At 56.4% G+C, this 25,471-nt stretch overlaps 1 protein-coding gene across 3 annotated transcripts; it reads right to left on the reverse strand.

Moving 5' to 3' along the window:
• Positions 1-1,943: 1,943 nt before the first annotated feature.
• On the reverse strand, positions 1,944-25,451 carry ATG4B (autophagy related 4B cysteine peptidase). Of its 3 annotated transcripts, none has more exons than XM_037009543.2 (13): positions 24,969-25,451; positions 17,313-17,414; positions 17,080-17,151; positions 15,311-15,412; positions 14,824-14,925; positions 14,221-14,293; positions 11,681-11,760; positions 6,669-6,859; positions 6,011-6,089; positions 5,530-5,675; positions 4,010-4,066; positions 3,487-3,580; positions 1,944-2,440 (listed from the first exon to the last, which is right to left on the reverse strand). In XM_037009543.2, exons 1-13 carry the CDS (start codon positions 25,120-25,122, stop codon positions 2,367-2,369), a joined length of 1,326 nt encoding a protein of 441 aa, XP_036865438.2. In that variant the 5' UTR covers positions 25,123-25,451; the 3' UTR covers positions 1,944-2,366. The 3 variants fall into 3 exon arrangements, with proteins under 3 accessions (XP_036865438.2, XP_036865439.2, XP_017520260.2); XM_037009544.2 differs by having other exon boundaries at positions 15,311-15,409; positions 24,969-25,449; XM_017664771.3 differs by lacking the exon at positions 24,969-25,451 and adding an exon at positions 24,081-24,875.
• Positions 25,452-25,471: the final 20 nt, after the last annotated feature.

Genomic DNA, 25,471 nt, shown 5'->3' on the forward strand with positions numbered 1-25,471 from the left:
ATCCCACCAGGGTGGCAGCGGCAGGTGTGGCCAAGGGGCTCCGTGTTCCAGAGCACCACATCGCCGCTTTCGGTGTCTCCCTGAGGAAGCGTGCTGACCACTGTGGTGCGTCCCAAGAACATCCACATCCTTGTCCCTGGAACCTGTGAATGGGGGCACCTGCCTGGCAGAAGGGGCCTTGAGATGGCAGCCATCCCAGACTGTCCGGAAAGGTCCTAGATATGGTCACAAAGGTCTCTAACACAGGCAGGCGGGTCCTCGTTAGAGGAAATGGGAAGATGGAGAGGAGTTGTGGGTGGCTTCTTGAAGCTGGAAAAGGCGAGTAAACCTCCCCCAGAGCCGGCAGAAGGAAGACCTCTGCCCCAGACCCTAGGAATAGGACTTCTTCCAAGGCCCTGAGGGCACTTCCAGGGGCTGAGACTCAGGGCCCTGGGCCACTCGGCTGGGGGTCCAGCAGGGCTTCCTGCCTTCCTGTCTGGCTTTGGTCCCCTTGCACTCACCTGAAGGGCAGGTGGCTGGGAGGAAGAGGAGAGCCAAGCAGCTGGGGTCTCCCCACCTGTCCCACCAGGACTCTCCGGGCAGGGTGAGTGGACTTTGCTTCCGTCCTGCCCCTCATGACCCACACAGGTGACTGGCCGAGGCACCGGGAGCCAGAGGTCCGCTTGCCCGAGGGACACTGCTTTGCGAACAAATGAAGGCCCACCCGAGGGCTCTCGCCAGCCTTGCAAGCTGCAGGAGGAGCTGCTGTGTGCTCCGAAAACCAGGTTTCCCTGCATGTTTTGCTTTTGGGACCACCCGTGGCTGAGGACAGGCGTCACAGTTCACAGAGCTGGGTCACAGGTGGGGGAACGGGCCTGCCGCATCAGCCCACCAAGTCCCTGCTCAGGATCTTCCACGGGATGTTGGGGCTACAGAAGAGTTCCTCCCACAGCCAACTGTACCAGGAGGAAGTTGAAACAAACAGGCGACAAACTGTTTTCTGCTGAAACTTATTATTGGCCATTGAGAGTTGCAAACTATGCTACTAGGAGTGAACATTCTCTTCAGCAAACCTTTTTCAAAACACACAGGACAAAGCCCCTTGGTCAAGATGCCAGCCCTGCCACGCTTCGCAGCGAGAGCAGGAGCTGCCGCAGAGCCTCCTGGCCTGGCCTGTGGCCCACCTGCCCCACCGTCCCCCACCCCCACCTGAGGGGTGCAGGCAGGGAGGCAGAGGAAATATCATGACTCACGTCCTCGGTAACACACTGAAGGTGTCCATTGCCCCCCAGCTCCCCAGACCCCACGTGCACTTCCTGGGGGGACTGCAGACCTGTGTGGGTCTGGGGCCCAGGACACCTGGCACCAAGGCCCATCAGCTGAGGCCTTGAGAAGCTGGGGGAGGGGGTGTACCTTGCACCATAAAGATCAGGATTTACCCTTGAGCCCCAAACCATCTGAGGCCTTGGTGGCCAGGAAGGCCATACTGAGATGGACGAGGACACACGGGAGGCTCCAGGTGGCAGTGTGCCTTCACGCCTCCCTGCCAGGCCTAGGTCCCAGGCGAGGGCAGCTCCCACTGACTTCACCCCCCACTCACCCAGGGGAAGCTGGCATGACAAGCCAGCTAGCAGCATGTGGGGCGTATCAGTGCCACAACCTGCAAATGGAACCCCGCTCCGGGAGCGCTGGCACATCTGTCCTGGAGAGTCCGGTGCACAGGGACATCTCTGATTCCCACCGTGCCCCACCCCCTTGCCACTTCTCTCCCCAAAGTGAGGAAGAGCCTCGCCATGATCCCCTCACCCCATCTCCCACTGAGGTAGCCCTCGATACACCATACGGGGCACAGGCCAAGGGCCAGCACCAAGGCCCAGTCCGCGGATGCTGCTCCTCATGCCCGCCTGGCAGGTCTTCTGGGATGGACCTGGGACACGCCCGACAGAAATTCATGTCTCTGTTGAGCAACTTCAAACAGGACTTTTAATTCCAAAGCAAACCCAGAACCGAGAGCCCAGGACGAAGCAGGACAGAGGCGATGCACTAGGGCAGGGCCGGCAGTGTCTTCAGGGGAGCTCTGAGGTGTGAAGGCGCTGCTCTCGGAAACTCTGGCCCGGCTGCGCTGGGCCTCCTGCAGGCGGCCCCTCATTCGTGCCTCGCAGCCTCAATGAGCTTTCTGGGCCAAGCGGCCTCACGCCTCGCAGTGGGGCCCCCAGAACGGTGCAGTCCTCCATCCAGGGCAGAGGTGGCGTGAGGCACGGCACTCAGTGGGCGGGCGGGCTGGATGGATGAAATGCTGCAGAGACACCAAGCACCCCGAGGCAGGGCTGGGCTCTTGGAGGCATCCCCATCGAGGGCCAGTGGACCGTCCCCAAACTCCAGGATTTTCAAAGGGACAGGATTTCAAAGTCTTCATCTTCTGAGTCAAAGAACCTTTCCAATCGCTCTACATCACAAGAATCTAGAAGAAATAAGACCTCATCAGATGCCTGGTGTGGGTCACTCTGGGGCGAGGGGACAACAAGGACCAGTGTGCACACCCACCAGGCCCAGGCTCTGGGCCCGCCTGCCCGTGTGGGCATCTGACAATCAAGGGTGTCCAGTCGGGGTGGCCTTGGTGCTCCAGGAGGCAAAAAGCCACTGTGATTGCCCAGCTGAGGCCTCGTGGGCTGGAGGGTCTCAGCAGGCCCGGAACTTGACTGGCACAAGGATGGAAGGGTCAGAAAGAAGCCCAGAGGCTTGTCTGGAAAGCAGAGGCGGGCAGACATGCCTCCCATCAGAGCACACAGGCGAGCGGGGGCTGGGAGGTCAGAGCCTTGTCCCAGGAAGGGCACCCAGCCTGTATCATCTTGGGGGCCAAAGGGACTTCTGTCCCAAGTCTCCCGGGCCAGCACCCAACCCTTTGTGGTTTTCACCAGGCAGTGGGCTTGGAGCTCACAACGTGGGGCAGCAGGCTGTCCCTGTTCCTCTCAGTGACCTTCAGACAGATGGACATGTGCTCATGGCCTCACTGCCAAGTCCCTGTGTTACATGTGCCACACACCCAGCCCACTCGGGAGGCACAGAGGACCTGAGCATGGAGAAGGCCCCAGGCCCACAGCACGGGGCAGTGAGGCACAGCCTACCTGAGGCACTGTGTGCCGGCCCGGGACTGGCTCTGAGCTGCACCGCAGAGGTCACTGTGTCCACAGGAAGGCTAGTGTGTTCTGGTCCTAACAACCCTGGGGCCCATGTAAGGGGCACACCCAGCTCCCTGTACATGGGGACAGGTAACTGTGCACAGGGGAAGATGCTGTTTAGCAGTGCCTCTAGTCCACACACAAGTCACCACCATGTGATCGCCCGTGGCGTGTGTATAAACCTTAAAAGTCAAAAACAATCAGAACGGGACCTGGTGGGAAACAGAGGGGACAGAGGCATCGCACAGGCCACACTGTGCCCCACCCCAGCAATGAAGCAGGTGATGCCCTGTCCCCACCTGAGATGTGGCCAAGGCCTTGGACTCACCTACAGACAGGTTCAGGACGTCAGGGCAGGCCAGGTGGGAAGGCTGCTGCTCCACCAGCTCAAACATAGGCAGGGCACCTCCGAGCAGCGACAGCTGTCAAAAGACACAGCTGTTAGACGCAGCCCTCCAGGGGCACAGCCCAGCACCCCCACCCGAGAGCACCATCACAAGAGAGGAAAAATGCTGACAAGCAAACAGAGGCAGCCTCCATGCTAGAGGCTCTTAATCCTATGCTGAGGCAGAAGCCCAGCCTGGCACCTGCCCAGGGGCAGCCGCATGCCATCAAGTCCCTCTGCTCATGTGAAGAGCAGCAGGTGCCAGGCTGATGAGCCAGAACCCTGTTCTAGAGCCCCACAGACGTCTGGCCCCGTGTTCTCCAGCCATAACGAGGGCGATGCCAGAAGCCATGGCCCTGGGAGGGCAGGGTCGCGGCACAGCTGGGTGCTGAGGAGGCAGGATCCCAAAGGGGAGACCCAGAAGGGGCCCTCGGCCCTGCCCTGCGGGTGAGAAGCCGCTACCGACCTTTCTGACTTCCTGGCACCAGTCGTTGAAGTCGTCCTCCGTCTTACAAAAAAAGCCCTGAAACAAAGGGTGCCAGAGAGCACAGAGCATGAACACACGGCAGGCCGCGCCCAGACGGCAGGCTCGGCATGCCTAGGGACCTGACGAGGGCCCAGCGTCCATTACCACACGTCTGACCGTCCTTGCTTCTTGGGCCTCCGCCCCACTGTGGGCTCTGACCAGGGCTCGACCCACAGCCCTCGACCCTGACTGACGCTGGCCGTGCAGCCCAAGTGCTCTCTGAAGGCCAGGGAAGGGCACAGGTTACACCGTGTCAGGGCAGAGCACAGAGCTGTCCTATGTCCCAGGGCTGGGCTCGGCCTGGACCACGGTCTCCCGAGCAGCTTCGCAAAGGCAAAGGCCACCAGGACTGAGGAACACGGTGCATGGCACACCTCCACGCGTGGGCCCCTCCTGTGGAGAGCTGGGCGCCAGGCAGAGGAGCTCACTAGGGTCAGCCTCCAGACCACATGCACAGAGCCCTGGTGTTCTTATTAAGTTAGCAGGGGTTCTTAACCCCGCCAGGTTACAGATGCTATGTGGAGAGACGAGGAAAACAGGTACAAAATGGGAGAAGCCAGACACAGCTTTCCCCAGAGCTGGAGCACAGGAGGGGGCTCTGGCAAGGACACCGAACGCTCTGTTGGAGAACGAGGCCTGTCTCTCCCCAGCAGCCTGGTGCACGCCTCCTCCTGAGGATGGGGCCGTGCCTCCACGTGCCTGAGAGCTCAGACATGCGCCTTCTGGACACTGCCAAAGACGCTGGTGGTCCAGTTTGATCTGATCTCAATACAGCATCAACCTTCAAGACACCGAGATACACTTACTGCCATGAGCATGTCTAACCGTGGCTGGACAAGGAATTCGCCAGTGGGTGCCCATGGCAGTGGAGCCTGTGAGCTCAAGTCGTCACGCTGACCTGACATAAGACCCAGACAGTGCGCCCAGGTGGTGTCATGTTTCAGGACCGGGCCTGCCTCCCGCCTGGAGTCCGTGACTTGGTTCATCGCCCCTCTCAGGACGCTCTCATTTCTAGGTGTGTTCGGCCTCCCTTCCCAAAAAGTGCATTTTTGTGAGCAGACAGGTTCAAATAAGCCACGACCAAAAGGGAGCAGGAAAGCCCATTCTGTGAGGTCGTCTCCCAGATACATCAAGTTGAAAGATGAAAATGTGAACCAGAAACCCCCAAAAAGGTGGCGCAGAGCAGTGAGCAAAGCAGTAACCACCGTCATGTTAAAAGACACGTCACCCCCACGTGCTTCAGCCCCACCAAGGCTGTGAGGACCACACACAGGGCCATTCACTCCTTTGTGCCCTCTGGATACTGAGCCATGTGACCATTACACTTACTCCAAAACATTAAAAAAAAAAATCATAGAAATCTGAAAGCTTTCATTTTCACTCTAAGAGCAGGGCTGGGTGCACAACACCTGCCCATAAGCTCATGCGGTCAGAGACGGCAGCGTGGAGAGGGGACGTACCACGGCGATGGACGGGTCGAGCTCCCCGATGCTCATCCTGCTGGGGGGGTGCTGGCAGTGGAAGCTCTCATCCGGAATAAAGCAGCTGTCAGTGAGCCCCACAGCCGGCTGTGTCGTGTGAGGGTCCAGGTAGATGAGCTCCTCACCTGGGCAAGCAGACAGGTGGTCAGGGGAAGGGAGCACTCGGGGGACCACGGCAGACCCACCACACCGAGAGCCCCTGACGGCATGGGACAGGCTGGGAGAGGCTGGGCAGAGGACGGGGTGGGAGTGGACCACAGGGGAAAGGGGTACGGAGGGTAGTGTGGGGACCCCTTGTGGGAGCTCCCCACCTGGGCAAGCAGACTGGTGGTCCTGGGTCAAGTTGATGCCCCAGTGTGGGGGAGGTTCGAGGCAAGGGGTACAGCTCGCCCCATGGGACTGTCCTGAAGACCACTTGGCTTCTGGCCAACTGGGACGGAGCTGAGGAGCCACGACTTACCAACGTAGCCAATGAAGTAGTGGGCACTGTTGGGCTTCCCGCCGATCACCCCCAGGGACTGGGGCATCATGAAACAGTGCTGCGGGAAAGAGAGCAGGGGGGCTGCTGAGCACACGCCAGCAGGAAGTCTGTGCCCTCAGACTGGGTCAGGCACCAGCAGACAACGCTGCCTGCATGCCACAGGAAGCAGATGGCACCCACCTCCACAGGGTTAGACAGGCAGGAGAGAGAGAAGACGTGGTCCCCAGGAGCCTAGTCAGGGAGGATGAGAACATGCCGCAGGTGGGGGGGCAACGGGCCTGGGGTCACGTACAAGACAGCTCCATGCCGGACGAGGGCCTAAGTTATTAAGCGGCAGCGAGGGTTCCGGGAGGAGATGCAGACAGGTCCACCCAGGTGCGGGCAGGGCACGGGGGTGCACAGGGGAGGCCAAGTGTTGGCCTGACTCCCAGGGCAGGGGAAATGGAGACGAGAAGCTGGTGGGGCCACTGAGTCAGAAGGAACAGAGGCTACAAGGGGCACAGGCAGGGAAGAGTGAGCTCGCGGAGCAGAGAGACCCATGGGAGGGCACTGCCCAGAGGGAGGCCAGGAGCCCGCAGGGAGCTCAGAGGACTGGAGTTGGCAGCAAGGCAGTGGAGGGACAGACTCCAGGACCCACCTTCAGAGTCTCCACATATGCCTCGTTGATGTCTGTGAGCCCCAGGCGCAGGGGGATGAGAAGCACCAAGGGCCTCCACGGGGGCCTGCTGGCAACCTCAGCCCCGGCAGGGAGGCCGTTGCAGTGCCGGTCGGAGTCTGCAGGAGACGCAGTGGCCCCTGCACACGGAAGGCTGCTCCTGCATGACCTTCCTGAAAAGGGAGACATGCTCTTACAGGCCAGGCACCCAAGAGAAAGAGGCCCACAATTAATCCATTAAAGGAAAAGCAGATAAGAAGCCCAGTGCTTAAATGCAACTCAAATTTGGAAAAGAAAGATGAATCCTGCCACCCACAGGAAGAACAGCACATTTTCTCCACACATTCAACTTAAGAGTAAAATAAGGCACACAAGCCAGTGCTCTGGGAGAGCAATGGCCTAGTGACCAGTGACCAGAATCCCTGTGCCCCCAAGGAGCTACTTTTCTCCTTCCTTTTAGATGGTGAGGCAACTCACTTCTGCCACCGAAGTGTCCCGGGCAATCCTTTAGGCACATTAAGTAGGGGGGATGCCAGTGGCCCTGAGCACCCCCAAGGCACCCAGCCTGTGGCTCCCAGACCCCCCACCCCCACAAAAGGGAACCAGGGCTGGGGTAGGGGCGGCACAAGGCACACTGGGCCTAGTCTGTGCCAGGGAGGAAGAGGCGACACAGGGACACGAGGCGCACCTGGTCAGAGCTGAGGCGGCCACAGCGATGAGAAAGGGGGTATGTGAGCCCACCGGCTCCGAAAGGGCTTTAGAGTGTGAATACGGGAGAGGGTGGAGGGAGGGCTCCTCCCCAGAGAGCCAGCCAGTGCAGAAAGGGGACGGTGTGCGATGCACGTTGAGTGTGACCCTAGGATACTTCCTGAGCCACAGGGGAACGGGCAAGCCGGCAGCCCCTGCTGGACGCTCGCAGGGCAGAGCCGCCAGTCAGGCTCTGGGTCAAAACACGTAATCCAAATCTCATCACTAGGAAACAGAGGGTGGAACACCCTTCTGAACTAGCCTGGGTTCTCCAAGGACGTCCGTGCTATGAAAAACCAGGAAAACAAAGAGGGAGAACCTTCCAGATTAGAGGAGACTGGAAAGGTCTGGGGACGGCGCGCGAGGCCTGCTGGTTCCGAGGCAGAGCGCCCAGCCTCAGGCAAGGCCCACAGACGTGCCCACCACACCTGTGGCTGCTCGATCGGGCAGGTCAGACAGACTCGCTGCACGACGGAGACTTCTCAGAAAGGCGATGAAGGACTTTATCTTCCTTTTTCTCTCTGGCTACTTAATCTTCCTGTGATGTGATTTATATTGAATAATAAATCAGGCCCTCCTCTCCACACAGCTCCTAAAAACCTTTGGAATTTCCTAACTGGTTCGAGCCCTAAAGATATCTTGTGGTGTCAATGAGGTGTCTTTCGGAAAGCAGGGAAGGGCTGGTTGCCAGGGGAACCAACCTTCAGTCCCACCCACCCCTCAGACCTCTGGGAAGGACAGGAGCTAGGGAGGGGGCTCAGTCATGAGTGTCATGGAGCCCCCATCAAACCCAAGACAGGGTTCGGAGAGCTTCTGGGCTGGTGATGTGTGCAGACAACTTGGAGGTGGCTTGGAACCTTCGCCTGCAGGGTCGGGACAGTGTCAGAAATGAGCTAAATGTTTGGACACCCAGCTGGCGTCGCAGAACAGCTTGGTGCTGCGGGAAAAACCCACACAATGGAATTGTTGTCAGGATCTCATCTAGTTTCTAAACAGATTCCTGACGTTTCCCCTTTCCCCTTGGTATGGTTATCTGATGGGCACACAGGCTGTTTCAAAGAACCAGTTCTAGAATTTATTAGCTCTCCTGTTTCTCCTTTTACATCATTAAACTCTGCATTTGTCCTCATGAAACCTCTCTCCTCGGGTGTCTTCCGTTCCGCTGCTGTGCCTCCCCAACTCCCGGGGCTCCACGCCCCTCACCCTCTCCGATTCTCATCATCAGCACAACAGGCACCAGTTTTTTTCCTGAGTTCAGGGTTCAGGTGCTCATATACAGTCTGTAAACCTCACTTCTTTTGACCCAAAGCTAAGATAAAGGTTTGGAATTTCTAAGTAGTAGTTTTGTCCTTTTTCTCTTTATTCTACATAGTTCACATACATGTCCTGAGGGCTCTTTTGTAGGAGCTCTTTTCTGCCACCAGCGTCCAGGGCTGATGCATGTCTCGTGCTGCCTTACTCTGGCCCTCTGTCACTGTAGTTTTTATATATTCAACCTGCCACATATACTCTCTTTACCATAGGTTTTACTTTGCTGATTCTGGGACTATGTTTTGTGTGGTGACATTTTCCTTGCTGACCAGATCTTCACCACTAGGATGGACCCTCTCTCGGTCAACAACAGACAAAGACTGTGGCTCAAGAAATGATGGAAACAGGCCCACTGCTGCTGCTCTGTTGGCTGTACGTCACGAAGGTCTTGTTATCAAGAAAATGGGTTCATGTTCGTACCAGGTACCCACTTGTAGTTTTCTAGTGCTCGCTTAGCATTTTTACCATATTTAAGTTCTGTTTTCCTGTCAATGCAACTAACAAGACCTAAGTGCCGCCCTCATCCCACTCACCCCAAACCCAGGTCCTTTTCTTTGAGTTCACACATTTCTGGTAGCATCTGGCGTGGCAGGGAGATGCGGTGGCTGGGGCCAGTCGGGACCACCTCTCTTCAAAGGCAGCTACTGATATTACTACACTTGGATGCTTACAGAAGTTTCTTTATTTTTGCAGTGTGGGAAATGTCCCCAGGAACATGTATGTTTCAAGGACCTGGGGGGAGGCCTCCGGCTCTGGGCCCCCCTCCCCAGCCTGCCCTCACCTCCCGGAGCTCTGCCCCACACGGTCGCTCTGCTTCCCTCCATTTCCTCACTGGGATTTCTACTTCTGCCATCAGGACCTCACACCTCCCTTCGTCTGATGATACTTGAATGTAATTGTTCTTCACTGGCATGACCGTGCCCACTACAGACCACAGCACGCACCCCTGGACCCAGGGGCCCCCTGTGCTGAAACAGGTCTGACCCATCAGGAGTAAGTGCTGGCAGAGCCTGCGCTGGACCCCTGGCTAGCCCTGAGGACGGATGGGCGGGTGGGGGAACGGGGACACCCCAAGGATCAGGCCTCCCCTTGCTCAGGGTGCTTTCTAAATCTAAGGGAAGGTTAGGCCAGCTCTTTGTCTGGGGAGAGGCTCTGGTGGGATTTCTGACACCAGCATTCTTTCCCCACCTAACTGCCCCACAAGAAGCTCTGAGAAACCAGGACAGAAGAGTCCTCACTAAGCCAGCCTTGCTCCTCAGCTCCTGCTTTGCCGGACCTGTGAGTGTTGGGGCGGCTGGAGTGGTGGGCAGGGAAAGCAGCTGGTTTACTGTGCTCACTAAGCAGCAAGCACAAGCCACTGAGAATCACCTGCACACGCCCTGCCTCCCTGAGCTGTGCACAGACACCCTGCCCTGCTGCCAGCCCAGGGCACTGACTGGCTGAGCGCTGATGCTATCCCTCCCCCATCTGGGAGTCAGACGTCCTCCCCTCATCCCTGTGCTGAACACGTGTTGCTTCTGGTTCAGGGAGGACATGTGCTGTGACAGCAATCATGGCCAGGTGGCAAGCACACTGCAGCCAGGAGCCAGCTCCAAGCTCAAGCCCAGTCCTCCTCCAACAAGCCCAGGGCCACATCTCACCACAGTTCCAGCAGCGCTGCCATGGATGACCCCGAGTCCCGGAGGAGCGCCGAGGAGCATCCGGGCTCACAGGCACGGTGCCTCCTGGGCCCCCACCAGTCACACCTCCAGCTCGTCCCTCACCTCTTCCTGGCACTGCCCCAGGGGACCAGCCTCTCCAGCATGAAGCCAGGGTTGGACAAGTGGCAGGTGAGACCCTGAACAGGGGAAGGGTAATGAGCTAAGTGGTTCTCCAGCACCGGGGGAAAGAAACAGGCAAATAGAATATGGTGCAGCCAGGCCACGAGACAGTGACACCCTTTCCATTGGCAAGAGCCAATGTATTTTTCTGAAAAATAGAACACTGGGGGGCAACATGTCTCAACATCAATATGAGCTATTTCTGAGAGGAGAACCCAAATGATTTTCCCCTTCTCTGCATATTTTCTAAGTTCCTGTTTCACGAAAATGTTAAGAACTAGAGGGGGAATGCGGGGGCCAAGGGAGAAGGGGCCCCGCGCCCTCCCACTCCGGCCCCAGGCCAACGCACCCGGGGCCACAGGGTGCTGCAGAGCGCCTGGCTGCCAGTCAGGGCTGTTCTTTCCCGGGGCCCACCCCTGCAAGAAGCAAAGGGGCACTGCAGTCACCAGCAGGGAAGCAGCCCCCACAAAGCGCCACCACGCCTGCAGTGTGAGTGTGAGACCTGCTCCCAGCGGCTGCGCCAGCCTGCACATCTGCACGCTGAGAGATAGGCTGCTCCCCACTCTCCTCTCGGGAGATCAGACTCAAGGCAAGAGCCCACATGCAGAAACCAGTGAGCGGGGTTGGGGCAGCTTCGGGAAACGTCTGGGGAACTGCTGCTGAGTAAACCATGTAATAAGACAGTAAGAGCTCTGCTGGCCTGATGCACGAGAGAATGCGGGCATTCTCCAGAGGCAGTCGGCCAAAGGGAGCCTTCGTTTGCCCCCTGGACTGACGCTTCAGCATGCCTGGATTTCTACGTTTCTCTTTCAAGTTACTCCTAGGCTTGAGGTGGTGGAGCTGAAAATTCTCACCTCTCCTTAAGGCTAACGGGCACAAAGGCATGGGGCCGAATACCCACACACACCTGCATGCAGCTCAGTCCAGCATGTCTCAGCTATTTGTAGTAAAAACACAAACCACATGGGGAACTAAGGAGCCCAGCTCTGCAGAGCCACACCCTGCCCCCCAGCCTGCCCAGGGGACGCACACTCATGGCACCCCCAGGGAGGCCCTTTGTGGACCAGCCACTCCCAACTCCAGGCAGCCACAACCCCTGATCCACAGCTCACTTACTGATGTCCTCCATCACCACCGTGTTGTCCATCGCTATATGGACTGCCAAGGCGCTCCAGGTGTCAAAGACAGCAAGCTTCCTGCAGAAAGGGGGAACATGCCGCTAACCTTCACAATCCCAGATGTGAAGGGCGTCCACAGGATGCCCCAGGGAACAGCACCCAGTGCTCTAGCTGTTTCTCAACTGACAGGCTGAGGCTGGCGATGCCCAGGGCACAGGGTCCCGCCATCACCCCACAGCCACTTGCAGAGGAAGTGCCCATACAAGGGCATCTCTGGTGACAGTCATCAGGTCTAGTTGGCACACACCTGTGGGAACTAGACTATGAACCCAGGCCTCAGGTGCTGCTGGGTTCACCAACTCTGAGGCAGGCCTAGTCCCCTGGAAACCCCCCAGACACTAAACCGACAACCAGGGTGAATCCTCAGAATGAAATCTGTGGTTCAACAAGTGCAGACAGCAGTCGTGAGGAATGGCGGCCCCAGAGGTGAGATTCTTAGAGAAGAGCAGACTTTGCAACCAAAGTATAATGGGGGCACAAAGCTCATCCTGGCACTGTGGATGAAAAATCGGGGTTCCCGAGGGGAGACGGAGGACCCAGTGCACCTGGGGACAAGGGTGGAGGGCTAGGATGGCGGGGCGACCACGAGGGAGACCCGACCAATGGGACAGTGCCCGCAGTGCCCCAGCAGTGGCCTCCCCTGCCTCCCGCCATGCCTGCTGCAGGCCAGGCACAGCACCAAAGACACGCGGACACAAAGCAGCTCCTTGGGGACATTCCGAGGGGAGGCAGGCAGGGAAGGAGTGGCCATCACAGGTAGCAGTGTTGGGAAGAACATGGCAGGAGTGGGGGTGCACACTAGGGCAGCTATGGGAGGCCTCAGTGTGAAGGGGTGTCTGGGCAGAGGCAGATGCTGGGCGAAGTGCATGCACATGCAGATGCCCTGAGGTGGGTGTGTGCCAGGGAGTCCAGGGCGGGCAGAGGCGGGCCATGGAGGCAGGCAGAGCACAGCCAGCTCACAGCTCTGTGGCCAGTGGACAGCCGGGACAGTCCTGAGCAGACGAGGGGCAGGTGGGTGGGCTTATACTTCATGACAATAACACTGCCACTATTCGAAAGGAGACTCTAGGATAGCAAACAGAGAAGGAAGACCAGCAAGGAGGCAGAAGGCAGGCCTGGACCAGAGAGGACAGGGGGCTGAGGACATGGCCAGACAGCGGCCACATCTAGATGGGGTGTGTTGAGAGAGAAGAGTAAAGCACGACCCACTTTTGGCCAAGCTGCTGGAAGGACTGCACTGCCACTCGCTGGAGAGGCGGAATGTGAGGCGGAGGGGACCCACTGTGGGTCTGGCTGTTACAGTGGCGTGCCCTTGGACACCCCTGGATGTGAGTCTGGAGTCTGGGGACAGGTGAGCCTGGGGATGTGACTCTGGGAGCTGTGTGTGTGCAGACAGCAGCTGAAGCCGGGCCCAAAGGAGAGAGAACAGCCAGAGGCCTGCACCAAGCCCGCAGCACTCCCAGGTGGAGACCGGCAGCAGAGGCAGCCAGAGGTCAGGAGAAGCACCGAAGAGCGTGACTAGCAGCCCACGCTTCCAAACAGAGAGCAGAACCTACACCAAGGGCTGTGTGCTGGACGGCCCAGCAGGCCAGAGGCTGGAACCCGGCCTTCGACACAACAGGACAGATGGTAACCTCAGCGAAGCTGCCTCAGGGCAGCAGTGGGAGGAAGGCAGTGAGTGTGCGAGACGGGCAGAGCACAGGCGGGCCATGCAGGCAGGCCACACATGCAGACCACACACGGGGGCACACCATGCACACAGACCACACACACAGACTACGCTTCAAGGCATGCAGGGCTGCATCCAGGACCCTAAAGGGTACATTTGGGGGCTGAGTAAATGTGGGGACTAGGTAAAGAAATGGAGAGATGGGACAGGCCTGGGAATCGGTAGAAGCTGGACGTGGAAGGGAAGTGTCTTGGGAGATGACAACAGTGGTTGGGTAGAGGGTAGCCATTCACCATGAGGAGGAATAGGCTGGGGGCAAGTGAAAGAGGAGCAATTTCAGAAACACCAAGTGTGGGGTGCCTATGGGAGGCACCCGTGGGGACAGGGGACAGGTGGGCAGACGCTTGAGGTGCAGCTGGGAACAGGTTTAAGAGGGAGGAGGCTATAGGTCAGAAGAAAGGCCAAGGTGCCTGCACGGAGGACAGCCTGTGGAAGATGCGCTGCATGTGCAGGAAGGTCAGAATGCAGCACATCTGAAACTGCTGTGCTCCAGACCAGCTCCAACCTCCCCCATGATGATGTGTCCACGGGGCAAAGAACAACGACCAACCCAGGGGAACAACCTGGAGTAAGATATTCACTTTATCAGGAAACAAACTGCGATACAAAAGACCACTTGGCATGGCCACCTGAGGACCACCTGTGACACCCCACACTTCCCTTATCAATGAAGACTCACGAAGTTTGAACACCCATGGTATGGTCACACTGTCCCCAAGGAAATGGGAGGGATGGCGCTCGGTACCTACTTGAGGACCTGGGCGACTGTGTTGGGCCCGTACCACTGGCCGATGGACTTGCCCTCACCAACTCCCATTTGTGCTGCAAAAAAACATATCCAGTTAGTAACACACACCCCTGCTCCCACCTACCCCCACAGACGCGGGCGTGTGGCTTTAGGAGCACTTTACAGGAGGCCTGGGCAGGCACAGGGTGCTTCCTCCAAAGGGACAGGTACCATCTCAAGGTCTGTCCTTCCCTAAGACAGGGTTTCAGTCCTCAACGAGGATCAGGGCTGGAGAGGAAATGACTCAGGTCAATCCATTCAGAGTCATGTTTTTACTTCCTTCTGTAAGTGAGAATGCAACGCTAAAACAGAGTAGCATTCAATCTCACTGATGGGGTGTGAGAAAAAGAGCCCGTGAGGCCATCAAGTCTGATCTCAGACACCGCGGCAAGTGACACACCACTGCAGGTCAGCCTGGGTCCAGCAGGCCAGGCCACGGTGGGGGTGGGCAGAGCGGTCTAAGCCTCCCGCCTCACACACCACCATCCCAGAGCAGTGCTTGGGGGGACCCAGAAACCCTCTGCCCGCTCCAAACAGCAGGACCCCGCACCCTGCGCAGTCCCACCTATCTGGTGAATGGAGTAGTAACTGTCTTTCCTGTCAATGAATGCACTGAGGACGCTGACGTAGCTGTCTGGCTGCTGCTTCCGCTGTGTCCACCTCCAGTCTATCAGAGACAGATCCGGAAGCTCAGTCTTACCAACATGTGAGAGAAAGTCCTTTGTTTTTACAAACACAAATAGTATCCACATCTTCACTGAAGCTTTCCAAAGTTAAAAGCCAAATTCACCAGGATTTCAAATACCTATGTGCCAGCTCTTCAGAACGAATCCATACGCAAAGCAGAAAATGATTTCAGTGGTTTAAACATAATTTCCAAAAGATAGACATTTATTTATCAGCATGCTTTGAGGTCACTTTTTTTAATCAGTAAAAACCAGTGGGTCACTATGCAAGAAAACCCTGAGCCCTGTGTCTGGCTGGTGATCTGCTCCCACGGCCCACCCCCGAGTCCGCAGAGCAGGCGGCACCACCCCAGCGTCGCGGCTCACCTCGGCCTAGGTGCCGGCACAGCAGGGCTTGGGCAAAGATCATCTGTCCACACCGCAGCATGCAGCCCCAGCCCGTGTCCGAGGTGGGGCCAGTTCCCCCTGCCACAGTGGACAAAGAGAGAGGCACTCACTGTCAGACGGGTCCTAACACCCCCAGGCCGGTCCTGACTGCAGGTACCAGCTCCGCCTTGGGCCTACGCCTTGTAGAACCTGGTCACACCAAGGTGGAGCTTGCTGGGAAGTGAAATGTCCTGATGACCCGCTCAAAATGGGCAACATATGTAAACAAGACAGTCAGAGAAATACGAATGTGGGGCAAGCACGTGAAAAGACACTAAGCCTCACAAGTAATCCAGGAAACGCAAAATCACATCAGGAGGACATTTTCCAGCTACCAAAAAAGCAAGAATAGTGGCTGGGAGTGTGGAAGATGGGCTGCGTGTGCAGGAAGTCAGAATGCAGCACACCTTTCACCCAGACCCAGACCCTGTGTAGACTGTGAGACAGGCCCTAACGTGACAGGAAATGCCCCGACACCCTGACCACCAGCACGGTGAGAGGCACACGGTGACAGCGGAGTAGTGACTCAGGGGTCAGGCCCCGCAGGCTCTACCCTCGCCCCGCAGCATCACCCACTTGCGCAGAGGGTGGGGTGGGGTGGGGGGACACAAAGCTTACCTCTTGGGGCATGGTGGGGTCACAGAAGGGGCCCTGTGCGAAGCACGCAGCACAGGGCCTGCTGTGCAGAAACAACCCACCTCCCATACAAACGAGTCATCTCTGCGTGGCAGGGGAGGAGACAGACCCCTGACCTCCAGAAGGGAGGTGTCTCCTCCCCAACCATTCTGCCAAACAAGGCAGGGCTCCTCAGTCTGTCCTCCAGGGGCGCAGACGTCGGGCCTGCAGGACGGCTGGGTCCCTCCCAGCACCACAGACTGGGCCCCTGCCCCAGGGCCAGGCACAGTGGCCTCAGGGCAGGTGTGGAATCAGAGTCCAGGGGAAGGACAGCCATCCCCAGAGCACCTCTGCACTCACATCGTCAACCACTGACCCAGGGACACTGACCACATCCCCTGCATTTTGGTGCTCCCAAAAAGTCAAGTATGGCAGCTGCTTTATATCCATGTCCTTCTGGAGAACAGATGAGATTACGTCTAGTAGCAGGCCTGACTGACACCCACTCCCAAAGAGGTGCAGCCTCCTGACCCCAAACTCCAAAGACAAGGCCAAGAGTGCGTCCCCTTCCCAACCATCCCCAGGGCTAAAATGCTAATAAGAGCCTCTCTAAATGGGACACACTTTAATGCCGCTAAACGTGTCACATCCATCTTGCCCTTCAGCAACCCCCACGAGGATGTGTGGAGCAGATGGAAAAAGATGGCGCCCACAGAGCAGTGGCTTCCAGACATCCTGGACAGGCGGGAAGCAGCTGCATGCCTGACGCAGGGCTCCCTGCGCATTTACAAACACCCAGACCATCCCACAGGGACATGCTACCCCCTGCTCCCTTCTGGTCCACATCTGCAGCTGCTGGGCATGGCTGACCCTACTGCTGTAGGACCTGGTAACAAACGGTGACATGCAGTTGGAAAATCACTGGCCTCGTAGAATTGGGGGCCTGGGTGGGGACCTGGCTCTGCCACAGCTAGGGGCCAGACCTCCGCCAGCTTGTTTACCTATGCTGCTGTGAGGATTAAATGAAGTGACAAGCACCTGGCATACTGAAAACTGTGTATTCTGTCACATGCTGTGACAAACAGAGCACTTACCGATGGCTGGGAAGTTTTTCCTGTATGTAAACCAAAGCCTTGACGCCACATCGGACAAGATCTCATCCTTTTCTAGAGAACATTTAAAAGAAGAAAACACACACACAGAGACTTAAGTTCGTAGGTCAGATGGTACAGAAAGTTAGCAGGCAGCTGCCATTAACTATTATGCCATGAGATGCTCTGTGCCAACTGAGCGCTGAGAGCCCAGTGGGCCCGAGCATGGCTGGTACCTGTGAAAAGGCTATATTTTCTTCCCAGGATCCAAACAGGCTCTGAGGTCTCAGGGAAGTCTTCAAACTCAGCAAATCGGAGAGTGTCATAGGTCAGAGTAGCTATTGGAACCAGACACAAGTAGATTAAGTTTTGTAATTTCACAAAACGACATCCCAGATCATTTATAGGATTTCCATATAAAGAGCCTGTGAATTCTGCACCTCAGTGGCTGGAGGTACCACTACCGACCAAACGGGGCTTTGCCAGGAGATGGGCCTCCCAGCCTACTTGCTGGGCATCGCAGATTTAAAGGCAGTCAGTGTCCATACACAAGTGTAACTGTGGATCAGACCCAGGAGACAGAAACAAGGAAAAAAGGCTTCTTGGTTTTTTACTTAGACCTGAAGAGCAAAAAGTGAAATGAAGCCATACCTCTCGCACTTAATCTCTGTACACAAGGAAGGCCACAGACAAAACAGAAGGTAAAGCAAGTGTTCATGGCTGTTCCAAGACTTACCAGACGTGTGCCCCTTGGGGCACACACCCAGACACTGTGGTGAAGGCAGATGCTTCCAGGGAACAGTCAGGAAAGCTTCAAAAGACTTGGGGTCTAGTCCATACCTGACTGCCCAATTAGGAGCAGTCAGCTGTGGAGGGGCAGGATGCCTCCAGAAATGGAGAGACAGACCTGTCTGCAAGGTACCCCAAGACCCTGGGTCCTGAAAGGTCTGCGGCCTGTTTCGCTTGGCCGTCGCTACCAGGGAACCCTGGTTCCTGAGGAGGTGGCTGTGTGTAGTGCGCAGCATCTGGACACTGTGCCAACAAGAGCTGAGCAGCAGCTCATCCCACACTGCTTCCTGAGGAAACGAGAGGGCCTAATACCCCTCCTGTCCACAGAACCCCTTCTGCACATGGATCTGAGACCAACGCCCACAAGGCGAGCTGCCCATGGAGTGTCCTGGGGTACACTCTTCAGAGCACCCTTAACACACCACTCTCACCCTCAACAGTGCCAAGCCACTCCCACCTCACTGACAATTTCACAGAAGTCCTGGGAAAACCTAAAATACTCTATGAGCTTCCCCCCACCTGTGAATTTATTTTTTGACAATAACCCCACCTTTTGGTAAAAATGACATATACTATTTATTTAAAAAACTCCAAAACTACAAAATTACTATGAAAACCATCTGCAGCCTCCACCCAGCCATGAGCCAACTTCCAGAAGTCTCTAGGCACAGACACACACACAACACCATGCCACACCTGTGGCTTCGCCTTTACTCCTCTCCACAGCCACATGGATGAAGAGCTCCCACAGGCGCACAGTAGCTCTGAGCAGTCTGCAGCGCACTGTCCATGCCACCACGACCTCTGGTGCCCCATCAGGGTGCTCCTGGAGTTTCCTGCTGAGCCTCCCTGAGTATCCCTGGGTGGGCCCAAGCCCTGGGGAAGTCAGGGTAGACTGCACGCTCTGGCACCTGCCAGCCAGGGCTCAAGCCCCGCTCCAGCACTCACAGGAGCTGAGGCTCCTGGCCACTTGCTTATGGAAATTCCTTCACCCATCAAACAGGGAAGAACAACAAGATGCCCTCCCAAGGTGGTCCACGAAGCCCCTCCCAGGAGGTGCTCAAGGCTGGCAGACAGAAGGGCTCCGTAGTCAGCTGGTGTCATTAACATCTAGGACGAGAAGTGCGGGCTCGAAGGCTGGTGATTTAACTACTCCTGGGAGGCTGACCTGGACGTGCAGCTAATTCCCAGTTCCAGGGTTGGGAAAGCAGTGCTCGCTGAACTAACCCAAGGCAACAGAAGGCCCTGCATCTGCACCCTAAATAACCAGGCTTTGGGAACCCAGACCCAGCTCTGCCTGGATTTGTACCTGAAGCCCGACAGGGTCGGAGCAGCCCTGCAGCCTGGGGTGCCTGCTGGGCGGCAGTGCTGCCGTGCCCCCACCCCCAGCCACCGGCTTCCTCCAGGGCTTCGCTCTGCCTGCCCCGCCATTGACAATGCCAGCCACGCTGCTCTGTGATCAGGAAGAAATAACTTAAAGCCTGAGTTTACTTCTCCCTTTGTGTTCACAGGATCACATGTTTCTGTAGGTGATCATAAAAACTACATAGAGATGGATGAGAGCTCCATCTTTTGAAGGAGCTGAGAACACCACAGTGTCTCTGCTACCTCTCCAGTCACCTCTGGGTCTTCAGAAATCACTGCTGCCTTAGCCTCCAGGCTTTAACCAGCAGGTACACTCAAGCCCATGAGGTTTACTTTCAAGAAGAAAAGGACATGAACGCCACCTGACTCCAGGTGACGACACCGCAGGACCACAGTTCTCACCCCAGCGCAGGGGGCCTTCTACTGACGTCAGAGGCCCTTCAAAGACCACAGCTTCAGACACGTGCAGCCTTCCAAGTGCCTGGGGTAACTGTCTCTTCTGCAGGCTGTGCCAGATGGTGTGGCATGTGTGAAGGGGCCGCACACTGTACCAAAGTTGGGTCAGCTCTGAAGCTGCATCACTCAAGTAGCAAAATGCAAAGCAGGCATTATTTCTTTGGTTTACTAGCAAATGTGACAGACAATGAAGCCAACTTCAGAGGGAAGTAGTGAGAGGTGTGCTGTGAAGATGTTATGACAAATTTGCTACTGTAACTAACAAAATTGCAGGTTGTGTAGCCTCAGACTCATTCCTCTGGGAGCCAAAGCAGGCGAGGGCAGAGAGACACCGGAGAGGGGTAAGGCATTGGGGTGACCCCACCTCTTGCCGGCTTGCCAAGGGTCTGGAGGCCATAGCGCATGTTACCTGCAGGGTCCCTAAGGAGGGCTGTGAACGCCCGTCTGCCCCCGGCCCCCGACGGCCTTTCTGGCCTCCATTAGAGCCGGGGCCGTGTTCACCCTGTTCCCGCAGCCACCGAGGACCCCAGGCACTGGGAGCAGCTATGCTCACAGCCGAGACACGCCTTCCCTGCAGCGTGGAACCGAAGGTCTGCCTGCTGTCATCGCATGGCCCACCCCCGCTGGTGACCTTTCTGTACCTCGGTTTTCTCACTGGTAAAAGGGGAACAGCTGTGCTTTCCTCAAGGCCTGTGTGAGGAAGAAACAAGTTAGTAACTGTGAAAAGCTGTGCCCCACACTGGGCAACAGGAGGCACATTCTGGGGGGCCCATCAGGGAATCTCGGACCCAGGCGCAGTAGCGATGCCCCATGTAAAGGAGACAGTCTCCGTGCTCTGCGACTGAGGTGCAGCACCAAGCACAGAGTGCACGGGAGACTGACTCAAACGTGGGTGCTCCTTCCCTGAAGTTAACTAGGCACACTTTCCTCATGAGACAGGACTGCATCTGGGAGCAGCATCAGCCACCAGCGCCACTTCACAGGCTGGTCCCAATGTCCTTATGCCTTATCAGCCGGAAGAAGAGGCCTGTGGGCCTCAGCACCCACCCAGAGGAGAGCAAGTGTGGCACCCCTCTGCAGCCATCAGGGGTCCTGACTGGCCAGCAGAGGACAGGACCAGCCTGAAATGCCACAGGCCTGGGCACCCGCCAGCTCCCTGGCATGGAGGGAGCTCTCATTCAGCACAGGCTGAGGTGCCTGGACAGACTGCCAAGCTCCCTGGTCTCTGGGTCTTACTTTCTAATTGAAGAATAAGTAATTTTTCTAAATTCCACTCATTTCTAAAGTTCAACTTTCTAATTTCTATTAAGATTTGTTGTTGGAGACTGAGCCCCCGTGCAGCTGTAGGACACACGACCTGACATCTCGAAGCCCAGCCTCTTCTCCCAAACGGAGCAAAGCCAGAGGGGGTGAGAACACACTTGGTGCCCTCAAGGTGCACAGCATCCCCCCAACAGTGCGGGCCTCCTCTTTTGCATATTATTTCAGGCCTCACTACTTTTGAGATGAAACTAAATTCCTCCTCCCCCAAACAAAACACCGCTGTTATCATCAATACTAATTTAGCCAAAATATGTACTAATACTTCTGCAGAACAGAATATATGAAACACCAGTACAGAAAACATTTTACTAGAAAGTAGTGCTTTTCTATTTTGAAGCTAAAGTTCACAATCATTAACATTCACACATACCCGACCAACAAGGTGGACCGACTCTAAGGCTCCTTTACCGACTCTGCTCCCAGACTGACCAGCTCTGTGGGGCCCCAAAGCCAGTAGCCTCCACAACGCCCAGAGGGTCCCGGCCTTATTCCACAGTGCTATCATCCATCATCTTCACACACGTCAAGTCACTCATGAAGCAGCTCACATACCTCCTGAGTCAAAATAAAAGGAGTCAAATCTCTAAAAGAATGCCAGTTTCCAGACTCCCAGGTAATGGAAATGAGACAATGCGCAGAAGCAAAAGAGACAGGCACCGTCCACACCGCCCACCTTGAGAAAAAGGTCGTTTTGGAGCCGCTGTCCCCCATTTGGTCACCTGGGTTCCAGACATTTAATTTTCCACATCTTCTTCCCTCAGGTGTCCCTGATCACACCCCGAAGAGGAAGCAGAAACCCTTTAACAGTGTGGTTAATTCCATCAGAAAAAAAATTTTGATTTAATATTATTAATCTAACAGAAAAATAGAGAATTGTGCCTAATGAACATAACCAACTTCTCTCTACTTACAAGTACATTGTAAGTCAACCAGAGAGAGCTGCAAAAAACACACACCACCAGATTTCTTTCAGAGCTTACTTTTAACACACTGTGTTTCAAAGACATTTCTCCAAAACATTTATATTTTCTGGGAGATTATGCTTTATAAATAAAATCAAAGGAAGGATTCTCCCCTTTCTTTGGAAAACGCTCATGCTTAAGATTATGGGTTTGCAAGTAGTTATTTTTTTAATCCCAAATAGTTTACATGCAGATGCTGGTGGTCCAGTTCCGAATGAAGAATAAGAAAAAAAAAAAGGGAAAGAAAAAGAGCAAGAACTTGGAACCTCAGCTCCCTGAGGAAACTAAAACTGCTGCTCTAGTGAACATGCTGGACAGAGTGACCACATGTACCCACTGCCGGCAGCAGGCAGTCCTCTTCCCAGTCATACCTACACTAACAGACTGGGACTGCATCATACACAAACCCTACCAACGGACATTCTCATGGTTCGGGATCGTCTAAGTCATCATCAGCTCAAGTTCTGCTTCATCCACGACCAGCCACGTGCCACACACAATGTGAAAGACACATGCAAGCGTGAGGCACTGGCTCTGTCCTCCAGAAAGGACAGTGTGGCTGTGTAAGTGCAGACAACCAGCCAGTTGGTCGAACATGGAGCCTTGTCTGCATGGACAGCGTCGGGGTCTGTGGAGAAGACGACCGGCCTGCAGCCTGCCTGCCTCCTCTGAGCCTCTACATGCCAGCAGCCCTGGGCTCCCTCTCCCTGGCCCCTTTCGCTTTCCTCCTGCACTCAGACCCTCCATGACTCAGCCAGTGTGGCCACACACACACTTCTACCTCTAGTCCAGGCCCACAGACCCAAAGGACCCTGGATATCCTGACAGGATGTCTAACAGGCACCTCGCAGTCAACACATAAAAAAACAAACTCCCAATGCTTCCCGGCCCCAGGTATTTTCCACCTGAGATTCCCGTAACGGTCATAAACCTCAGTACCATTTTCAACTGCTCCTCTCCACCCCTACCCCTCACCATACGGTTTGCTATTGTCCCGACCTTCGAACATACCCAGAACTCCACCTCCTCTCCCAACACTGACCTAAGCTTCCAAGGCCTCTGGCTAGCTCACTGCAAGAGCCTCCCAACTCCTTCGGTGTCCTTGCTTCTGCCCTTGCCCCCTGCAGTATATTCTCACAGAGCAGCCACGCAAGTCTGCTGAACATATGGTCACGTTACTCATCCTCTCAAACACTCCCAAAGGGTCACCATCACCTTCAGAATAAATAAACACTCAAGTCCTCACTATGACCCAACACAGCCCCATGACCGGGCCCAAGTCACCTTTAGCTCCTGCTTCTCACCCCACCCATTGTACCCTGGCCATGAGGGCCTGCCAGCTCCCCGAGCAGGCCCTTGGTCCTTCTGCTTGCACTGCTTTTGGGTCCTGGTCAGAATTTTGCAGTGAGACCTTTCCTGGCCATCCTGGCTACACCTGCTTGGCCCACATCATTCCACCTTGTGAGCACACCGTTGGTGTTACGTCCAGAACGTCGGCTAGGCATGGTTTTTCCTGTTTTCTTTAATTCTCTAACCCCAGCATCTAGAACACGCCGACAAAGACCATACATTCAATAATAAACATGGTTATTGAATGGATGACCACAGAGCCACCGGGAACTACAGAGTGCTTGGTCATGGGAGGCAGAATCCATAAGGACTCCAGGAATCAGGGGAGGCAGGGCCATGAACCATCCCCAAAGGAGATGCAGCACCACCTCAGCAAGAAAGCCCCACCATGCCCCACAAAACACCACACATTATCTTTATCATCATCCACAGAGGCCCCTTCTACTTTGAAGCAGCCTTCCGTGTCCCATTAGGGTATCATCACATGGCTACTCCTCTAACTTTAACATGATTTTCACACTTAAGGTAACATGAATGACATTAAACTGGTTTTAAACCTCTCATTTTAATGGTCTTAGGTATCCAAGCAGCAATAACTTAAAAGAAAGCTGATATTAATTCTATTCCTTTCCCCACCCAATGCCCCCAGCACACAGTGCAACAGCATCCGGTATTTTTTAAAACAAACTTCACAAAAAATACATCTGGTTAATCTGCTCCTTTGGGAGTCAGGATTACTGTCTCCTCCTGTCATCTTACATTTAAGTGATGAGATACCACAATCATCGCCATGCATGCATATGTTACAGTGTCCAAACTGAGATTTCAGTAAATTTGTGCCACAGCTTCCTGGAAAAGAAAAACGAAGCAAAAACGATGCTATCCAGAATGACAGCTGGGATTAAACAGACCAGGGTAGGGGGTGGTACTTGAAGGCAAATCACTCCCTTCAAGGAATGAAAGCACTAAAACTGCCGCAGGATGAGAGAACCTGTGTGCAAATGCTTTCGAGGCTAACTGGACAAAGTCCCAAAATATCTTGCCAGCAAAGATTAAGGAGTTGCCTCCTCTGGTACAGAAGCACGATGAGATAGGCCAAAACACCACGAACACGGATACTCAGGTGTCTATATATACATACACACCCCCAACACACGCACTGTGCGTTAGGATGCGGCTTCTTTCTTCAATCGCAGAAAAGGAAGCTTAGATGATCTATTGTTTGCTGAATTTTAAAAACACATGAGTGTGCTAGGAGAGCTGGAGGTTTCTCGCCTCCGACGTGCCAATGTAACTTCCTCAGGGTTGAGGAGGTACCGCTCCCTGGCTCCCGGCGGGGAGCACACACTTCCCCCGCCCGAGCCCCCGCGCCGCCTGGCGCCCCTCCGTCCCCGACGCCGGTGCCCTGCTTGGCGAGCCAGCGTGGGGCCTGGAGGCAGGGCGCGGCTGGGAAAGTGCGGGGACGCAGACACACCCCGGACTGTCAGCTCCGCGCTGGCCTCCCGGGACGCCGCCCACGCCCCGGCCGCGCCAGGGCCCCGCCGTCCCCGGCCTCCAGGCCCGGCCCGCGCCGCGCCAGGCCCCGTGGGGCCGAGGGGGCCAGGCGAGCCCGCCCGCGGGACGCCCCGCGCCCGGCCAGGACCTCACCTGCGTCCATCTTCCCTCCCCGGCAGCCGACTGAGCGGCGTCGCTCCGACGGCTCGGCCGCGCGACGCGACGGGCCGCCGCCGGGGCCAATCCGGGCGCGGGCGGGCCCGGCGGGCGCGGCGGGGCGGGGCCGGAAGCGCGCCGGCGCCGCCATCCTGGCGTACGGCGGCGCCGGCGCGGGGGGCCGGGCCCCGCGCTCGGCTGCCCGGCGGCCTGATCCGCGCGCCCCGGACACCCCTACAGCTGCCCGCCGGGGCACGTGAGCTGACGCGCGGGGGCGGCACGGCCTCGGGCGGAGGCGTCGGCCCTCCGGGCATAGGGCCCGTCAGCGCGGCCATCTTGCCGTACGGACGGCCTTTGCGCCATGTCGCCGTACGGAGCCGCGGGCCCGGGATGCCCCCGCCTGCCCCCGACGCCGCGAGCCGCGGGCTGCGCCCAGCCGGTGCCGATGCCCCGGGCGCGCCGAGGGCCGGGCGGGCGCGCGGGCTCGCGGGGCGGCGGGC

Source organism: Manis javanica, chromosome 12, assembly GCF_040802235.1.
Source record: "Manis javanica isolate MJ-LG chromosome 12, MJ_LKY, whole genome shotgun sequence".
In the NCBI taxonomy this organism is placed as follows: domain Eukaryota; kingdom Metazoa; phylum Chordata; class Mammalia; order Pholidota; family Manidae; genus Manis; species Manis javanica.